The sequence below is a fragment of the Nematostella vectensis genome, chromosome 5, assembly GCF_932526225.1.
Source record: "Nematostella vectensis chromosome 5, jaNemVect1.1, whole genome shotgun sequence".
Taxonomy (NCBI): Eukaryota; Metazoa; Cnidaria; class Anthozoa; order Actiniaria; family Edwardsiidae; genus Nematostella; species Nematostella vectensis.
The window spans coordinates 6,870,729-6,891,261 of NC_064038.1; the positions used below are offsets into that span (position 1 = coordinate 6,870,729).

The following is a 20,533-nucleotide window of genomic DNA, read 5'->3' on the forward strand; positions in this document are numbered from 1 at the left end:
CAGGTAGCCCACTGCCTTAGATGCATGACAACAACACGAGAACACTGGCTGACAGTTCTTATCCCCAAAACTTCAAACTTGGGGTATAAAAGATTATTAGCTAATCGAGATTATTAATGTATCTTATTTATTAATTTTTTATTTATTTATTTGCATTCGTGAAACGGCAAGTGCTAATGACAACGTCGTATTCCCCTGCCGACATACCCTGGTTCCAGAGCCTCGAACGTCTCTCTATTTAGTGGCCATCCTCGAACGTCTCTCTATTTAGTGGCCATCCTCGAACGTCTCTCTATTTAGTGGCCATCCTCGAACGTCTCTCTATTTAGTGGCCATCCTCGAACGTCTCTCTATTTAGTGGCCATCCTCGAACGTCTCTCTATTTAGTGGCCATCCTCGAACGTCTCTCTATTAAGTGGCCATCCTCGAACGTCTCTCTATTTAGTGGCCAGCTCCGAACGTCTCTCTATTTAGTGGCCAGCCTCGAACGTCTATTTAGTGGCCAGCCTCGAAAGTCTCTCTATTTAGTGGCCATCCTCGAACGTCTCTCTATTTAGTGGCCAGCCTCGAACGTCTATTTAGTGGCCAGCCTCGAAAGTCTCTCTATTTAGTGGCCATCCTCGAACGTATCTCTATTTAGTGGCCACCCTCGAACGTATCTCTATTTAGTGGCCAGCTAAATAGAGAGACGTTCTAGGCTCTGGAACCTAGACTAGACATAGACTTAATTCCCACTTTTTATAATTTAGCCACCCCTTCCTTAACCCTTTATCATAATACAGACGGACAGACGGACAGACGGACAGACGGACAGACGGACAGACGGACAGACGGACAGACGGACAGACGGACAGACGGACAGACGGACAGACGGACAGACGGACAGACGGACAGACGGACAGACGGACAGACGGACAGACGGACAGACGGACAGACGGACAGACGGACAGACGGACAGACGGACGGACGGACAGACGGACGGACAGACGCACAGACAGACAGACGGACAGACGGACGGACAGACGCACAGACAGACAGACGGACAGACGGACGGACAGACGCACAGACAGACAGACGGACAGACAGATTGTTTTTTGGGGGCTATTAAATCGCTCTCAGAATATCCGGCCTGTGGGGGGGGGGGGGGGGGGGGGGGTTCTTCCCATGTCGATCTGATAGGGATGCCAAACACGTTTAGGGGTCAAAATCGGGCCTCAGGTATTTTTAGGGAGAAAAAAAGGGCTTTTCTTTTGGAAATGGTATTTTTAGGGCATCTGGAGTATTTTCAAGGTAGCAATTTTTGGTGTGAAGGTATTTTAGGGGTATTTTCCGAATTTCCCTCTGGCAGAATACGCATGCAACATAGTGTGACAGTCACGTTACAACTGCTGTCAAATTTCTCGGAATTATTACCATACAAAAATTCCATACGAAAACGAAAGTGCTTGCGAAGCAATTCGAGAGAACCTTCTTCGTAGATGAGCTTGTCAATTGTTTTGCCGGTTTCATAGTAGTATTCATCGAAATGTAGGACTCAAAATTCTTCACACGACCGATAAAGGAATGTTCGAGTTTTATCGATTATGAATGCGGGGGAATGAAGCGATTTGGACAAACGGATCTTAACCATTTATCTTCTAAACGCACAATGTCTTTTAATACACTACGAACTCCGGGGAACGATAACTCTCAGAAACGAAGGGCTGACGATCAATTCGTGGTCAAGGTTACAGGCGGAAGATCCAACTCTTCGAGTCACGAAGATGTTGCCCAATCACTAAAGAGGTCTGGCTTCCTATACGATCTAACCGAGTCCTCGGTTATACCGACCGCAACCAGTGCTACATATAGAAAGTTCCGACTCAAGAGAAACGGGATGAAAAAGACGGAGTTTTTCAAATACTTGCGGAGAAAATGGTGCTCATTTATTACCAAGTCAGTGCCAGAGTTTTGGCTAGAGTCCGAGGAAACCCCTGAAAGCACTTTTGCGAAAAGTGGCTCAATCCCAGGTAGCCAGAATTTACCGATAAAAAGTTTCAGTCTTGGAAGCTTTTATAATCGGGGGACATTCATTGAGCACTATACCTCTGATAGCGACCTTGAATCGATCAAAGACATGACGGTGGAATGTGAGCACGACTTAAAGAAGATGGCAATTGTATTCAGTCATCAGTTCGGTTTGAGAGGTTTTAATATCATCATGGATGAATATGAAAACAGGGTGGAGTTTGAATACAAGCAATTTGAAGAGTTCGTACTTGTAGATGAGAATCGAGACGAAGGGAGAATTGATATTTATTTTCCATTACAATGGCCGGGCAAAGTATCCAAGGGTAAGCTAGCGATCATTCTTTTGGCGAAGTTACCTGTCAAAAAACAAAAACAAATCGTGTTTTGAAAAGGCGGGTCGCGATACAACGGATTCAACAGTAAAACTAACAATGTTTTCTGTCCCCGCCCGCGTATTTTTTATTTTTATTTATTATAATAATATATATTTTTTTGGGGGGAGGGGTCATTAAGCTTTAATTAGACATCTTATCTACATTCGCTTCGTCTTCGACACCGAGAGGCACTCGCTTCGTATTCCACAGTGCAGAAAGATCAGGGGCTGTAAGGGTTATTTTCGTGATTCGTGAACGGCCTTTTTTGTCTTATCTTGAGTTGTGAAAAGGACAAATTGAAAACCGAAATGCGTGATTGCTACATTCGCCTTAATCCGTGATTCGTGAATCGTGAAATTTGATCAGCGTGAATCGTGATCTATGCCCTTTAAAAATCGTGAATCGTGATTTCAGAGTAAAGATTGATCCTTGTCTTCAGTTTATCAGTTTATCGTGAAACGTATCCGATTTTTGAAACTCGTGAAACGTGTAGGGACCCCCCCCCCCCCTTCTTACCGCCCCAAATAGATGGCTTTTGTTTTCGTTGTGAGATGCTATGCAGTCAGTCAAAAACCATAAAGCCCTGATATACGAGGTCTGTTAATGGTCGATGCCTTTATATGATAATTATAAATACAAATACAGAAAATAAAATAAAAATCCGCCCGCTCGCTCGTTTCTTTCTAGAAATCCGGACGGGAAACTCTTTTGGCCTTGGAGAATATATTATTTTGCCAGATTTGAATTTTTTTATCCCTCCTTATCCCTCTCTTTATCCCTCTAGAACTTTGTAAGTCGAGAATTTGCACGTAAACTTGCAGGAATTCATGTTTACTACGATTTGCTGGCAGCATAGCAATCTTGAATGGAGCCTAGTCCTAAACGTTTTAGATTATCACAGGTCTCCCGCGCGCTTGCCCCAGCTTTTAGACCATTTTGAAAAACGACGGTCATTGATTGATATGATAGAAGGCAAGGCCTTCAAATATACCAGCAAAATATGGTGCAAGTGGTATCCACCCAGATAACCGTTAACCATGCCAGAATATTTTCTAGCCAAAATTTTTAAAATATATTTTTGTTTTTGTTTAGAGGAGAAAAATGGTGAGCACTCCACCTTCATCCGTCAGTCCAAGTTGTTATCCTGTGGACGTGAGGTCCTGGGACAGAGCTCTGTCCTGCGTCTGCGCTTTGAATTCGCTGACGACAAAGAAGCTATTCCACCAATACAGCTTGCGGCGAAACTAGGGAAACTGGGTAATAAAAACATATTCATAGAAATGTAACGTGATCATTCCACAACTAGGGAAGTCATATAGCCTTTAAAAAAGAGCAGAATTTTAAATTTTTTATTTCATTCTGACGAATAATGACAGGACAATGGCATGGTCGAATCAACGGCAATTCCAAATTTTCATTTATCATTCACAATTACAAGAGCAGAAAGAATAGAGGTTGTTAGGCTAAGTGCTCTTCCCAGAGGTTTGTGGTGATGGGTGAGTCAGAACCCAACCCCCCCCCCCTCCATCCCCTAAATTGGATCCCCAAGAAGTACCAATGTTTTGACCCCTTCCCTAGCTTAACCAGATTTTCTAAGAAACGGAGAGTAGCACATCGCAAAACAAGGCACATTTAAGCCAAATTTTGTGGTTTATTACATTGATCCCTCAACCGGTTTATTCTGATCCTCCAGGTTCATTTTCATGGCCTCAAATTACAATATCCACTCCTTGAAGGCTTGTAAAACAACTTGGATGCCATTACGGATTGCAAAGCATTCTGGGAGGTCCAGGGGAAAATTCACGAGGGGAGGGCCAGTCAACACTCCTCTCCCCAATGTCAGTTGTTTTTTTCACACCGAAGCCAAACAAATCAATTCCGGGTCATACAGACCCAGAATAGCAGTGTAAACAATTTTGGGATCATTTGGTTTCAGAAAAGACAGCATTTAGTGGAATTGTGTTGATTCATTAGAAAATTTTTTTCTCATCCAGGCAAAGCCAAACAAGAAAAAATCACCATGAATCCACCTTTGCTTGCAAATATCCATAAGCACAGCAGTCAATTATGCCCCAATAGACTTTATGATGTCCTAGGACACTCTCCGAATATGCTCATAGCTGTATTTTTTATGAAAAATACAAGCAACCACCAAATTGTGCTCGCATCCGCACAATGACGAGGGATTAAAAGTGGGGACCGCAAAGCACTGTTGGAAAGCTAGGATACCGCTGACTAGGTGCAGCAGTGTTTGACTTTGACGGGCTGTATAAAACTCAGATTAGGGGGGAGGTATCTGTTTTTAGTCTGTTTTGTTTTGTACATTTAGTTTAAAAAATAGCCAGGAGTCATTATGGGTTATTATCAGAATTCAGGCTAACTAGGTCTAGTCCCCCAGCCCTTGCAATGACTAATGGATTCGTTTGGCGTGCGTGTTAGAATGTGAGATCTCCATGGGGAAAGCATCATACCAGTGATCACAGTAGATACCTAAAGTACAGCCTGAGCTTTTTCCATTTGTACACAGGTTTTAGAATTAATTTCACTTCCATGTGGACCAAGCCTCCGCGTGGACCATCCGAGATGCCGTCAAAACCCTACCTCGATTTTGATGTTAACTTTGCCTTAGAATGCCTTTTGTCACGCGGATACAGCGTCACGGATCGCGTAACGCGGGCATTCTACGACGTCTTGCGTGACCCAAATCATGACAAGAACAAAGTAAGAAGAACTCGTGACACAATAATACTCTCTAGCACATACAAATTCATTTAGTTACGTTAGTGATAGAGTTTAGAGCTGGAATAGAAAGGATAAAGAAGGGCTGCGTCTAGGTTTCACGTTTCTAAATGTGCACGTCATGTTCCCTGAAACCTTCTAGAACACTCTAGATCCATCTTGAAGCCCTATGATATGACCAAAGTGACCAATAAAAGACAGCATCTTCTAGCGCCGGTGGTGTGTTAAGCCCACGTTTTTCAGTCCTTTTTCTGTCTAAATAGCAGCAGACTGGTGATATCCCCAATTTCTACTTCATTCCGAAACCAAATGGATATTATTAGTAATGTTCACACCGAGCATTGTCAGTTTTCACCACTCGAGGAACCCACCGGGGAGAAACAGAGAAAGCAATTGTACCTGCCCAGGCTACCAAAACAGATATGATTGATTTGATTTATTGCTTTTTTTGTGGGGAGGAAATCGGGCGTTGTGAGGCACATATTTCCAGCAAGAATGAATTTTTTTGTCGAATTTTTGTGCTTGAATCATATTTTGTCCGCTGTCGATGTCTATGGAGGACTAGGTTGACGAAGGTTATTTTTTTGTGTAGTGGATTAGGCGTATACACATATAATATCATGATAATCCCTTTCAATCAACTTCATCTCGTCAACCATACATGAAAGATGAGTCTTAAGTAACATTTATTTGCAGGTTTGCAACGCCCTCAATATCCTTATTGCAGCTGTGGAAAAGGACCGGTTTTGCCCTCTTGAAGAGATCTTCCGTGGCCTGGTCGGCGGCTATAAAGCCTTGTCAGAGCTAGAGGTCCCTACTCATTTTGTCTACGTCCCAAGGATTATCATCACTCCTACTCGGGACTTCTTCGTCCAACCCGAGCTCGTAGCCGAGAACCGAGTGATCCGCGAGTACGGTCACGAGTTCTCGATGCGGATCGCCTTCAGAGACGAGGATTTTTCCAAGCTATCGGCTTCTAGTCCCGGTGGGCTAAGTCTCCTCCTCGAGGAAAGAGTAAAAGGTGTGCTGTCAAGTGGTGTCTCGATCGGCGGTAGACGTTACGAGTTTCTCGCTTGCTCCAACAGCCAATTAAGACAGCATGGCGCGTGGCTTTACGCGCATGACGGAGAGCATGATGCCGCTGAGATCAGGAGTAAATTGGGCGATCTTGAGGAAATACGCTGCGTGGCGGTGTTTGTGTCCCGTATGGGGCAGTGTTTTTCGTCGACCAAGAAATCAGTGGAAGTGAGCCTTGACAATGGTGTTAGGATCGAGAAGATCCCCGATGTCGAGAAGGAATACAACAATGTACTCTTTCCTTGCTGTGGTAACGTAAGATCTGGTGTCTACATCTTCTCTGATGGGATCGGAAAGATTTCTAAGGACCTCGCGAATAAGGTTAAGAATATTTAATTATTGTTTCCATTCTTTTCCTCTATGTTTTTGCCACTTTCTCCTCCATTCCACACCCTTTTCCACCTTTTCTTTTTTCCTTATTCTGCTCTCCAGTCAATCTCCTCTCTTACCAAATCTTCCCTCCCCCTCCTTCTCCTCCCCCTCCCTTCCTCGCTGTTCTCCCCATCTCCTCTCCTTCTCTAATCTCCTCCCATTCCTACACCCTCTTTTCGCCCTTTTTTCTTCCTTATTTCACTTTCCCTCCTTTTCTCTCCCTCTTCCTTTTCCTCTATCCCCACCCTTCGCCACCTCTTTTTTTATTCCCTTTTTCCATTTCTCTTCCTCTCTCTCCCGTTTTTGCTATACACCTTCCCTAGCAGTTTTTAAAGAAAAACACCCAGACACTAAAGGATTTCATTTGCTAGGTTGATAAAGACTTATCCCTTACCTTTCAGGTGGCCAAAAGTCTTGGGCTAGAAGCTGTAGAAGTGTTCCCATCAGCATATCAGATTCGCTACGCTGGATGCAAGGGTATGCTAGCGGTGGATCCGAGTCTCCGAGGAGAAGTACTGCAATACCGTGATAGCATGAAAAAGTTTCAGTCTTCACATAAGGCGCTTGAGATCTGTGAGCCTTCTCGTCCAAGTGAGTGTCTTTTTTCTTCTTAGCAATAGGCCATTCCAAGCAAAAAAGGCTATTTAATCTAATATTTTAACATGCTTCCGATAAAGTTATTTCAAAAAAAGATTTTAAATCTTTAAGATGTGGGGCATCCGAAAAGTGCAAAAAAAAGGCGTCGACATGTGTAGACAACATTTGAGCCAAGTTTCGCTGAGAAAGGGCATAATATGAAGTCTAATAACATTTTTATGTTTTTATGAAAAAAAAGGAACACGTCAAACTTCCGGTTGCCGGCTGGCGTTTAGAGAAATGTGTCTGCCACCTAAATTCCCTAATATTGTGATTTGTGTCACAGACAGATTGTACTTTAACCGCCAGTGTATCACTCTGCTCTCGGGACTCGGTGTCCCGGATGATGAGTTCATTCGCCTGCAGGACAAAATGCTAATGGACCTCGCTTCCATGCTTCTGTATGAGACGTCAGCCTTGGAATCACTCGGCCGCATCAGCATCGCAGGGGGTCTAAAGGTCTCCCTTATACGTCACAGTGGTATTGTGGTCACCTGTGAGCCGTTTTTTCGCTCCATGCTTTTGGCAATCTACAGAAGCAGACTGGGCGATTTGCTGCGAAGAGCCCGGATTGCTATCCCAGAATCCCATGGTCGTCTTCTAATGGGTATGTCATGTTTGTTTTCATGCTATAACTCATAATTATCATCATCATCATCATCATCTCTAACACGGTCAGTCATTCATCACCAATATCAAGACAATCATTACTCTGTTTTCACTCCCAAGAATCTCTATTCAGACTCGACCACCCTTTTCATAATAAACAGTAGTAGAACCCAGGCTGGTAGAACACAGGCTGGTAGAACACAGGATGGTAGAACACAGGATGGTAGAACACAGGCTGGTAGAACCCAGGCTGGTAGAACACAGGCTGGTAGAACCCAGGCTGGTAGAACACAGGCTGGTAGAACCCAGGCTGGTAGAACCCAGGCTGGTAGAACTCAGGCTGGTAGAACCCAGGCTGGTAGAACCCAGGCTGGTAGAACACAAGCTGGTAGAACACAGGCTGGTAGAACGCAGGCTGGTAGAACACAGGCTGGTAGTGCACAGGCTGGTAGAACGCAGACGTCTCTTAGTTGGTAACTAAGAGAATACAATATTGATTTTTCTTCCCTTGTAGGAGTTTTGGATGAAACAGGAAGCCTGGATTATGGCGAAGTGTTCATTCGCTACACTACAGAACTCGGGAACCCTGGTCAAGGCTACACCATCCTTACAGGGGACGTGGTAGTCAGTAAGAACCCTTGTTTCCATCCCGGTAAGTAATCCAGACTGCTAAGAACAGGGGCTTGCATAGAACAGGGGATGATAGTTCTGAGTGGGGGGGGGGGGGGGGGGGGGTACCTGGCTGGGTTTGACATAGAGTATCGCTTATAATAAATACATACAAATAATAGACTAAAGATACGGTTGTAGAATATCGTCTTTTTATCAAGCAATCGATTTATACATATAATGCTCAATACATTTTGAGCTGCACTCAGAAAAGTAAGCGATCATCCCCCTGCTTCTGCCAAGAATCCTAAGTCATTTTCTCGTCTAAAACGCGATGTTAATCCAGTCCAGACTGCAGAGAACTCAAGATTGTCTCGTCGATTAATATCTTTGTCTCGTGTACAAGTGCTTCAAACATCTTAACCAATCAGTGTTTACATTGCTTGTGCCATAAACCTTTGTTTGTACACGTTGACGATATTCCCGGAAGAGAAGAGAGGCTTTAAGATATGTTAAAATACCAAATGTTAAAAAAATGTGGTAAAACGAATAGCGGGAGCATTGAAATTGTTGTCATCCAGAGTTTGCCTTGAATAAAATTATAGCACATCACCGTAACTCTTATGATTGATAGATTTCGTTTACGTTGACATATATATTTTTTTTTTCTTTTTCAGGAGACATGCGCAAATTCAACGCAGTAGACATCCCAGCACTTTATCACCTGGTCGACTGCATCGTTTTTCCCGCCAAAGGGCCACGACCGCATACCGATGAGATGTCAGGCTCAGACTTAGATGGCGACAAATACTTTGCAACCTGGCTAAGGTAATGAAATACTGCTCACGACTTTGACATTTCCTGGAACAGACTAGGTAAATCATCAGACTAGAGAAATTATTCAATCGCCAATTTATTTCAGCCTTTTGATTTCAATGATTCTAAAGTCACTCAAAAAATATTTTATAATAAAGGGGCAGTAGCGGATCTAGGGGGAGGGTTTAGGGGGTTTAACCCCACCCCCCCCCCCTTTGGGCTGTCAGAAAGCCGTATGTAACAAAACAATTACCCCCTCCCCCCTTTGTAACTGAGCCAAACCTCCCTTCAGAGAAAAGCTAGATCCGCCCCTTAGGGGACTCTTCCCATTTCCAGATCGTTTGTGATTTTTTTTTCTTTCAATGATTCATAAGATTCTCACAAATTGGTTCATAATGAAGGGGAATCATCCCAGATCGAGATAACGAGCCACCAATGGACTTCTACCCGCCCAAGAAGAAAATGCTAAACAGACCCATCGAGGTGTCAGACATGATCCAGTTCGTAGCCGACTACATCAAAAACGACCAGCTTGGAGTGATCGCCAACGCCCACTTGGTGCACGCGGATAGCGAGCAGGATGGTATGGCTTTTCCAGGAAGGAGGGGGGAGGAGAGGGGGGAGGAGGGGGGAGGAGGTGGTTGTGGTGTAAGGAGGGTACCAACTACACTAACGACCAGCAAGGAAGGGGATTGGGAATGAAATTCGCGGCAGGAATAGAAGGACGGAGCTGTATTTAGCAGAAAAAAAAATTGGAATTTGATGTTATGACATTTTTTTTTCATTTTTTTCAGGAATTTTCTCAGACAAATGCATAAAACTAGCGCATATGCACTCGGACGCTGTGGATTTTCCGAAAACTGGTGAATGTCCGGAGTTAACCAAAGAACTACGGCCCGAACAGTATCCTGACTTCATGATGAAGCCAGACAAACCGCGATACGTGTGAGTATAACCGACGCATTATACAAACCAAATCTTTTTTTCGTGCGCACATCCGGACCACACAACCTAGGTACGCGCCTAAACTTAGGTATAACTATAGGTATAACACTGAATTTTTTCAATATCACCAGAGCCTGCGTATAAATTGTACTTTCTCCATTGTTGCTTTGGGGAGATCTCTTACACTCGTTTTCTGTCATACGAGCTCCCTGCGCCTTTCTTGTATGTGTCACAACTGTGTTTTGGTTGACGTCAATCATAACCTTTTAATTCTGCCAATTCTACATCTGTCACTTTAGATCGATCACAACCAAAACAACATCAAAGTAGATCGCCTTTTAAGCTACTGTTTTCAAAGCCAGTACACACAAAGCCAGCAATTGAATAAAGCTCGATTTTTTTTCTTAGCTTTGCGTGCGTATGTATCTCTTGTCTACTTTCTTGGCACCTGGTGCTTTCATTGGTTAACGGTCTAACGGCTGCTGTAACTGCGAAATGGCTTCCGTCACCAAAAAACAGTCGCGACGAAAAACACGAGGTGCAAGTGTGACTGAGAACTAGTGTGATTATCTCTGCCGCCTGCTTAGTCTCTAGTAACTAAGACGAAGATTTTTTTAGCGCTTACCAAAAACGACAATTTTTTTAGCGCTTACCAAAATGATTGTGTCATTTAAGGTCACATAATGTCCTTGGGAAACTTTTTCAAAAGTGTAACTCTTTGGAGCGCGCAAGACGCTTTATGACTGGCGACTCTACCAAAGACATCACAGTAGACCAAGACATGATCCTTGAGGGACACCAAAGCTATCTCGAGGATGCTATAGAGCAGCGGGACCGATACAACGCGAAGCTTGAAGCACTTATGGCTCGCTATGGGCTAGAGAACGAGGGGGAAGTTCTGACAGGATGTCTTAACAGGGTTAGCTCACGACTTTCAGGTAAGAGCCTTTCTCTCCCCCCCCCCCCCCCCCTCCCTCCTTTTACTGCTGCGTCCGTTCCTCCTTTTGCTCCTTGCCGCCCATCTTTCCTATCCCTCCCTTTTATCAAAACTGCATTCGTTCTTTCCTGTCCTTCCTTGGATCTTCTCCTAACCCTCCCCCTATCACAGCTGCCTCCCTTTCCTCCTATCCTTGTAACCTTTCTCTTAATTATTCCCACCCATCCCTTCACGCCCTAAACCTTTCGTCAATCCCTTTCCTCTCTTCCACGTTTTCCTGCCTGCTATAACACGTTCTTTCTTCGTTCTTCCCTTTCCCTCTTGCCTCTCCTCCTACTGCCTCTCTCTCCAACTCCTGCTTTATAGACTTTATAGTCCCTTTTACCACTACTAGGTTTTAGTTTGAAGTATAATATATATTTGAATAATAATATAAAATTTATTTTATATCCTAAAGTAAACAGGTTTGGATTTGTTGAAAATGATACATGGCAACAAATATTTTATATTGATTAGATGCCCATCTTGTTTATTCTGACAATCGTAATGAGACATTCATTCCCCAGGCAAGACAGACGAGAAATTCGAGGTTGCGCAAATGATACAAGCGAGTTTAGCGTCAACGAGAAATAACCTACGACACGAGTTTTACGAAGAATTCGGAGGGGAAACGAATGTTCTAGACTTCTTCAAGAGGGAGGAGAGCTTTCCAGACGGAGTCCTTCAGAAAGCGTCTGCCTGGTACGCTGCTACTTACCAGAATCATCCATCACGCGAACGAGAAGAGAGTGCAATGAGTGCTGCCCAGAGCTCAGGAATACCCAGTGACTTTGCTGCGCTAAGTATGTCACATGCACCAGGGCCCAAAACGAGGTCTATGGCCAAAAAGGAAAAGGAAAACATCGAGACGGTACTACTGAGTTTTCCATGGGTCGTTGACCGACTTCTATCTCATATCAAGCAAGAAGCAGTCAAAGTAAGCCAAGATAATGGGGTGCCAAAGACCCTAGAGGGGATCCAAGAACTCGTATCTGAACAAGCAAGACACCATTTCACGACATTGAAGCTGACCATGCTGGAAGACTTCGAAATCCGTAGACGGCGTAGAATAATGACTATGGGCCTCATTCGCGTTCAAGGCGTCAGGCTTTGCTTGACGGGCTCTTCCCTTCACTTGCTAGAAACTGGCGGTAAGAACGTGCCCCCGGTAAAACTTTTCGCCTACTTTGATTGGAGCACCACTAAAAGGTTGCAAGGTTTAAATCTTGAAAGGCTAGCCAGAGCACTTGAACCTTCCTATGGTAGACAGATCCCAAGAGGAAGTCCTCCACTTCTTTGCTACAAATCCCAATCTGCAGGGTCCCCCGACTTGCACATCTCAGCCGATCTGTCCCAGATGCTAAAGTCTGCGTACATTATCGCGCACTTGCTTTCCCGGCCCAAACTGATACATGTTCTGCTGGTACTGATGCACTGGGGGCGGCGTAGGCATATCGTCGGAGAGGCAAGGGATAGCTTCATGTCTACGGAAGACCTCGGCGTGTTATTCTTGACTTTCTGTGAGAAGGAGCAGCTAGTTGACCAGGTACGTCGAGACCAATCCCAAGAAACATGTAGCCTTGCAACTAGGATGCCCATACCCTTGGCTTGATTTTTCTGGTTTAGCTCTAGAAAAAAAGGCTCATATAGAAGGTGTATTTGGAACTTGAGAGATTTGTTATCGTATGCGAGAGGAACATTCTTGCATAGGAAGATTATGCGAACAACTTCAGGAAATAGGCATTCCTCAATCAAGGACGAATTATAATAAAAAAAGCATTAAAATACCGCTTGTTCGCAGCGGCCAAACAAGGCCAACCCAGGGAGAGGTAACTGTAGCGTTCAAACTTAAAATACTCGTCTACCAATCAAAATGCTGGCTCGCACCCACGTACATTATTGATTGACAGAGTGACGGCTGAATAGTGACCACGGCAAGTGGCAAATCTTTATCGAAAGCTTGTACGAATAGCACGTGTTTTCACGAATTGCTTTTTCACACACTTCAGATTTCCAGGCAATCCGCATTCGAGCATGCAAAGGAACTGGTTTCAGATCCTACTGGCAAGGAGGAATATATCAAGCAAGAAATCTTTGGCCCTGGCCTTGAAAATAGCGACCTCAATACTGGCTTCGGTAAGTTGTTGAACCAAAATCAATCTACAGCTATTTCAATAAACGTTGTCAAAGAGCGCTCTGTCGCACGCGCCCATACCGCGAGGTGGTATGGGTAATATATGTTGTAAAAGGTTTTCGGTAAATATGCCGCAGTCTTATAGTGAAGACCTTCGCTGGCGAGTTATCTGGATGGTACAGTTTCTTTGATTTTCTATCGAAGACACTGCGACATTTTTTCTATTTACCGCGTACCTTATAAAAGGTATCTGCAAAAATAGGTACAAAAATAGGGACGACAACGGCAACGCAAAAGACGACGGCAGAATGCAATTGAGAATTCAAAGAGCCAGAAGTGAAATATACTCTGAAATGGATTCTGTCTAATACATCTCAGCCGTTGTTCTTCAAACGACAACGTGAAAACTCCAAGTTTCATGGTGTAGCGAGGAACGTGTGCGCTAAAACTAGACTATACTTGTTCGCTATGCTAAAGATACTAGGTTTTACTATAGTTTTTTTGGGAATACATAAACGAGTGAATTTTATCTAAACTAGTTGAAAATTGAGCGCAAAGTATGAACGCATTTTGGGTTCTCCCTGCAGTCGGTCCCCGTCGTCGTTGCTTTTTTGTTCAAGCACTTTGCCATCGGGTTTTCTTTCAGTGTGACTACGAAGTTTTCGTTTGACACCTCTTACGGGATAGGTGCCAAACCTGCCCTTGTTTCCTTGTTTAAGGACGTGCAGATATATAGTTAGAAAATTACCAGACTGGTCTGCCATCAAGATAGCGTTCAACGAAGTTCGTGTCGGCGGTGAAGGATGGCAAAGCTTGAAACAACATATATTACCCATACCACCTCGCGATATGGGCGCGTACGGCAGAGCGCTCTTTGACAACGTTTATTGAAATAGCTGTATGAATTTAACACGTAGCCCACGGAAGCCACGGTCACGTGGCCAGGATTTGTCGAGAGGAGGGACAAGATGCGCAGGCATATGCCCCAAACATCTAAGATTTTTCACATGAGAAAAGAAAACGCCGAAGAATAAACAAACCAATGACGATTTTTGCAACTAGGATATGCAAAGTACCCGCTTTCACGAACATCAAGCCACATCACGGACATTACGACAATCTCACCAAGTTACTTCCGGAGGGCTGACGGAAACCTCGACCGACAAATAACAAAAAAAATCAGTCACATCCTCAAAAAAACTTCAAATTGACACACTCAATTTTGAAATCTTTTTCGGGTTTTCCGTTTAAAATCATATCAGAATCAGCGGATTCTAATAGATTCCTTTGTTTTATAACCTTTAAATAGTAGCAATCTAGCCCCCAAAATGCAGGAAAAAGGAAACTTTCAAATTATGAAAAGGGAATATAATTTGATTGAAAGCTCTACAGAACTTTGAATATTGGCGCTCATTTAATGTAAGCTTCTAAAATTGGACCGTGATCATATATTTTCAATTTGCAGGAAATGCGCTTGTCGGATTTTTTAAAAGCTATAGCTTGGATCCTGGTGGCGATTCAGAAAACTCACTAAATAGACTACAAAACCCTGTAGATCCCGGAAACTTTTTGTTCCCCGAAGAGCTGAGCAACGAGCAGATTAAAAGGTAAGAAAAAGAATTTTTGAGCGAATGGAACAGCAGAACTTTTAATCACGAACGCGCACTATTAAAAGTCATTGCCTTCACTCAGTGCAGAGCTCCTTAGAAATAGACCAGAAACTACAATAGAGAGTTCAAAATTAACCGAAAATACACTAAAGTAAACACAGTCTATTTATAAGCCTTTTTATTATATCAAAATAAAAAAAAATTAAGGGAGAAATAGTTTTGAAGTAATGAATTTCGCAAACTTGTTGTTTGTCCGTGCCAGCACCTGAATTACGCCATTTCAAATGAGCGCGCGCTGTGTTTGATTTCGCAATGAATATCTGTCCCTGTTGTTTAGAAAATGGACTATAAACACTTTCTCAAATATGCCTAATAGTTCTTTAACAGTTTTTAGAACTTTGAAGTTATCATAATTAATTTTTAATCGTACTGTTTTACTTTTTGCTTTCCATTCCTCCGGAAGTTACGGAGGTCCGCACTCAACAAAGAGACTGACTGACGAGGTACTGATGTAGAAAAAATAATTATGTCATAAATGCTCTTCTCATGCTATGTCCAGGTTTTGTGATGCCGCTCTGCACGCCTACCACGAGATAGCCACGTGCAACGGACTCGACAGCCTGCTGAAGAACTCTGACCAGGATCTTCTGAAGGAACTAGAAGAATCGCTATCTCTCCCCAGGACCACCTGGGGTGCTGTTCGCTTCGCGGAGGATTTTGTGTCTATTGGGCTAAAGAAATTGACCGGCGCCTCTATCTTCATCCGCCCAGGTCAGTATAGAATGAAATAGGTCCATACGCCTAGATCAGGACTTATAGAATCAAATAGGTCCGTACGCCCAGGTCAGTATAGAATCAAATAGTATGAGATTTGTATAACCAAAAATATTGTCTGGCCTTTTTATACTTGCATGCATTATAATTTCCAGTGAAGAAAGGGCCTGGATACGTTATGGAGATAACTGGTACGTACCTGACACTGTTCAAGGCACAGACGGAGCTGTACCGCATGGAACAACTAACTCAGGATACCTCAGCCTACAACCACCTCGTCAAGAACGGCAAAAGATTCATCTTCATGGGTCAGAGCGGACCTTTAGATAATGTCTGTGCAAAACAGCTGAAGAAAGGAGACTTTGCGTTAAATCTCATAGAAGTTACCAGTGAGAGCGGTGTAGACGAGGTGAAACTGGTGAAAGCCGTCGAAGAACAGTTTAAGGTAAGTGGGTGGCTTGCATGGGGGGCGGTTCGCCTACACACAATTCCTTATTATTTTCAAGTAAAAACCGAAAATAAAAATGGAAGTACCAGGCTGGATAAAGAGACACGTAGTATAGCATGTGTGTTTGGGCGTGCGTAAAGGGCTGGGTGACTAGGTGGCGTGGAAAGGCGCATGTGTGTAGGTACAAGCGCGGGGGATTACAACTTACTGGCGCAATAGCAGCTCCAATATCGCGCTCTTCACTCTCTCAGAGTAACATTGTCTTTTGCATCCTCAGGTGACGGAGCTCCGTCTTGATTACCTGCACGGGTCACGTGACCTACGTGTGAGCGTAGAGTTCGGGAGCATTTACGTGTGCAATGGGCATCAATGGGTTATCGGAGCGAAGGTGCAGCAAGTGGAGGACACACTGAGAAGGGGTGGAGCACATGGTTAGAGATTTCGCAATTTTACTTTTCTTCCAGGGAGGGTTGGGGGGGGGGGGGGGTAGTAGTCGCGGTAAGGGATCCGGTAATTTTACTTCCTAGGGGGGAGGGGATTTGTTTTCTCAAATTGTAGTCTTGTCTCTCCATTGGTGAAAAACAAAGAAAAATGGTTATCTTTTATGATTAATACAAATTACCCAATACCACTTATCAACTTATGGTATGATTTGGTAACCATAATTTTGTATTTTCGTTCACAAGGGAAATCAAGGAGACAAATGCATCCCCTAAGTCAATTCGCTCAAAGGCTCTAGGATAGTGATTCGCTCTTTTGTTTTAAGGTTCTCCCTCAGTCAAATGGAACCCGCAAAGAACATTCGCACAGTCCTGGCGGGCAGCATTTCCTGACGCAGTTCAAACCAGCACGACCTCCAAGTACGTCCTCGAGGTGAAACAGGGCAAACATAGCGGCCTAACGATAGTCTTCAACGACAAGCTGGAGTTCGAGTCGTTCCGGACCCCGCCATTCAGGTGGCTCGAAGTGGACATGAAGTCCCCACGTGCAACGAGCGCTAGAACCGCAGACACAGACATACGCCTCATTATGACGTCACAGCGAGAAATCACGAGGGAAGACGCCGAGTCTCTCCCCAACTACCAATCATACGCCTCACAGCGCATGCTACAGATGGAGAATAATAACGTAAGCATTGCGCCCGCATTCCGCAGCAAAGTGGCAAGCCCGCGTAAGGAGATGACCAGCATTTACCGAGTGAGTACTGGGGTCGTCTTCCTCGAGGAGTGCACAAGTGTGGGGATTGGGCCGAATACCCAGGCTAAGACGAATGTGACACTGTTTGCGAAGGAGCTTTCAGGCGATGCGCCCCGAGAGGCTGCTAAGGCGGTGCTGCGTGCCGCAAAGACCCTGAGACCGTACATTCGCTGAGACCCTGAGACCGTAGATTTGCTGAGACCCTGAGACCGTACATTCGCTGAGACCCTGAGACCGTAAATTCGCTGAGACCCTGAGACCGTACATTCGCTGAGACCTGAGACCGTACATTCGCTGAGACCCTGAGACCGTACATTCGCTGAGACCCTGAGACCGTACATTCGCTGAGACCGTACATTCGCTGAGACCTGAGACCGTACATTCGCTGAGACCCTGAGACCGTACATTCGCTGAGACCGTACATTCGCTCAGATTGTAACACCAGCTAAAACCAGCAGCTTATAACAGACGGATGAAAGCAGAAACTTTAAAACGCGAAACAAACAAATGAGACCAGAAATACTGAAACGTGTAACAGAGCATCCTCGGGGACCCAGGGCGACGCGGAAAGCGGAAGCGGGAGCAAGCGCGAAGGCGAAAGAGGGGAAGCAGACGCTTACCCTCTTTCTGTACTCCAAACCCTTGTATCATTCAGATAATCACACGTCTGATAACTAGTGTTTTTTTATTCTTGAATTTCTTCTGAGAGATGATGTTAACTGACGATATAATCAGTTTATAAGCGTAAATTTCAGTGGCGTGATGAAGTTTTAGCATGCTTAGATAGTAGTTGAGATTTGCCCTTGATCCCATTGTTTCAACCCATACTTTCAAGCTCGGGTGGATCTAATAATTCATTTAATCGATTACACAAACGTTAAAATAAAAACACAATACACACACACACAGCATGTTTCACATTATAACAAAAACTATCATTCAAATAATTATTTAAAAAGTTTTCTTACAGGTTTTGATTTTTAATTATTTCATTCCTCTGTTTGTAATTTCAACGTATAACGAGGTGGTGCGTACTTTGTAACGTCATTAGTGCTGAAACCCTAACACGCAAAGATATAAGCCATTCGATTGATTTTAGAGCCACCTGTCTTTGATATAAAACTTATACGTGAATAAAGCAGTTGATTTTAATAAAGCAGTCTCTATATGTGAACAGTATGTACCTGCTTATAGCCGCATTGTCAGCAGTTTACTTCCGGTCGATTACGTAACAATCTCCGATGATTTTTAACAGAAAACGCGAAAAATATTTCAAAATATTGAAAGCAGTGTGTTTACTGGAAGTTTCTTTGAGGATGTGATTGATAATTTAGAGCGGATGGTATGTTTAATATCTCGGATTTTAATCGATTCTTTTGTCTTTCAACGGTTGAGGTTTCCGTCGGACCTCGGGAAGTACACTGGTGACAATGCGGCTTTATTAGGTTATGGTATAACTAGAAAGACTTCAGACAAGCTGTAGAAAAACTAGATGGTCTCCCCAGGCGTGGTGTAGACAAGCTATAGATCATGAATGTTGATATCAGATATGTTGAACGCCTCTGTGAAGTGCAAAGATATAGGTATGGTGGACGTTGGTTACCAAATATAACACAGGGCCTGAAACAAGAGTAATCTACACAAGGTTGAAAAAGTATGTTGAACGCCTCTGTGAAGTGCAAAGAAGTTGCGTTGAATAGTCTATTTCACCTTCACAAAGGCATTCAACATACTTTTTTTTAGCCTTGTGTTAATTTATAGCTTGCTTATTACGTTATCAATTTTCACAAATACAGACAAACATTTGCATCAGTGACGTCGTGATTCGAACCCCTTTTTCTAATCGGGAGTGATTTCTGGTTGCTCTGTTGCTTTCGGTGGAAGCTGTACCTCCACGAGGAGAGGTTCTACCTCTTTGGCTAGAATCTCTATCGCCTTGGATGGAAAATATATCTCTTTCTCTTGAACCTCTGCCTCAATTTGTGAAATGCCGTTCTTTGTCTGTGAAACTCCAGTCTCTTCCGGTGAAACTTCGGTCTCTTCCATTGAAATTTCGTTCTCTTTCGATAAAACTTCGGCCTCTTTCGGTGAAGTTTCGGTCTGTTTCGGTGAAACTTTGGTCACTTTCGGCGAAACTTCGATCTCTTTCGGTAAACCTTCGGCGTCTTCTCTAATAATTCCTGTGCCTTCAGTTGCGATAAGCTCTGGCCGAGTGTCAGTTTCCATTGGCTGATTCTCTGCTATCGATACTTGTATTGCCTTTCTGCGCTCAATAGCTTTAAGCCTGTTCTGGCGAATGCGCTCAAGCTGGTCAGCGGTCAACTCAACCTGTGAAAAATAAATGTTCTGTGCTTTTGTTCTCATTCAGTCGAATTTTGATTTTCGATATTGACTGCCCATCCCCTTTCAAATACAATTTTAATGAGAACCCTATATAAGAACGCCCATTTCAACAATTTCCAAGAACATGCTAATATCTTTTTTTCCTTTTTTTTTTAAACTGAAATTTAAGAACATCCATAAGAACAATTTAGGCCATTGCTCCAAAAATATGATTTTTCTTGGGGGGGGGGGGGGGGGGGGGCTTGAGTTTGTGAGTTTTCTGATAAAAATCTTACCCCCCCCCCCCTCCGAAAGAATAAAAAGGTTTTTTTACGCAATTTAATGGGTCCACGGGACGTTTATTATCGGATTTGGCTACAAAAATGTTTGATGTATAGATTTATGATATACCAGAGTGATATAGGAAGCCTTTTTATCTATTAGCGTATGCTTTATAGTTTTGTCTACAAATAGCTCGTCTATTGTAAACCGGAAGTGGACTTTCCGCTGTTGGTCTGCAGCCTCAATCAAGATCAACCGATGAAAATGTACGCTTTTTCACACTTGACAAAATAACGTGTGACGGAAACTCTTTAAGGATAAACTTACCGGGGCTTCTTTAGCAGAAGTCGTTGTATCTGGAGCAGTATGTACACTCTATTAAACAAAGAAAATACGGCTTAACCTCAAATTTGCCACCTCAGTATTTGTACACTATACAAGCTTGTGCCAGCTGCAATCATTGCCATTGACCGTCAGGGTATATATCTTCAAGTTTTAAGAAACAAAACAAGCTACCAAGTAAGTCAAAGGACCATTTTCCAGATTGTTAAATTTGGCGCGCAAGAACAATACTTTGCAGTACACTCTTTTTTTATAAGAACC

At 43.5% G+C, this 20,533-nt stretch overlaps 2 protein-coding genes across 4 annotated transcripts in view; one reads left to right on the top strand and one right to left on the bottom strand.

The window, feature by feature from the left end:
• LOC5504594 lies at window positions 1-18,500 on the top strand. 3 transcript variants are annotated; one of them, XM_048727412.1, is made up of 18 exons: window positions 1-83; window positions 3,477-3,641; window positions 4,912-5,105; window positions 5,820-6,521; window positions 6,974-7,163; window positions 7,495-7,815; window positions 8,332-8,469; window positions 9,104-9,254; window positions 9,644-9,825; window positions 10,037-10,187; window positions 10,863-11,125; window positions 11,691-12,709; window positions 13,173-13,299; window positions 14,763-14,904; window positions 15,467-15,678; window positions 15,837-16,126; window positions 16,407-16,560; window positions 16,896-18,500. In XM_048727412.1, exons 3-18 carry the CDS (start codon window positions 4,935-4,937, stop codon window positions 17,498-17,500), a joined length of 4,818 nt encoding a protein of 1,605 aa, XP_048583369.1. In that variant the 5' UTR covers window positions 1-83; window positions 3,477-3,641; window positions 4,912-4,934; the 3' UTR covers window positions 17,501-18,500. The 3 variants fall into 3 exon arrangements, with proteins under 3 accessions (XP_048583369.1, XP_048583368.1, XP_048583371.1); XM_048727411.1 differs by lacking the exon at window positions 1-83 and adding an exon at window positions 1,427-2,333; XM_048727414.1 differs by lacking the exons at window positions 1-83; window positions 3,477-3,641 and adding an exon at window positions 4,511-4,623.
• LOC5504595 (TIMELESS-interacting protein) overlaps window positions 17,998-20,533 on the bottom strand; it is a 12,616-nt gene continuing 10,080 nt past the window's right edge. The window contains exons 6-7 of the mRNA XM_032372913.2: window positions 20,258-20,305; window positions 17,998-19,654 (exon numbers count right to left, since the gene is read on the bottom strand). Of these exons, the coding sequence (XP_032228804.2) occupies window positions 19,166-19,654; window positions 20,258-20,305 (537 nt within the window). The 3' untranslated portion in view covers window positions 17,998-19,165. The remainder of the gene's footprint in view (window positions 19,655-20,257; window positions 20,306-20,533) is intronic.

What these genes read in the sequence shown, in the direction of transcription:
- LOC5504594 (XM_048727411.1), top strand. Translation starts at nt 1,598, where the DNA reads ATGAAGCGATTTGGACAAACGGATCTTAACCATTTATCTTCTAAACGC. An exon ending in CCATGGTCGTCTTCTAATGG is followed by an intron (nt 7,816 to 8,331) that starts GTATGTCATGTT and finishes CTTCCCTTGTAG; the next exon opens with GAGTTTTGGATGAAACAGGA. An exon ending in GGTTAGCTCACGACTTTCAG is followed by an intron (nt 11,126 to 11,690) that starts GTAAGAGCCTTT and finishes TTCATTCCCCAG; the next exon opens with GCAAGACAGACGAGAAATTC.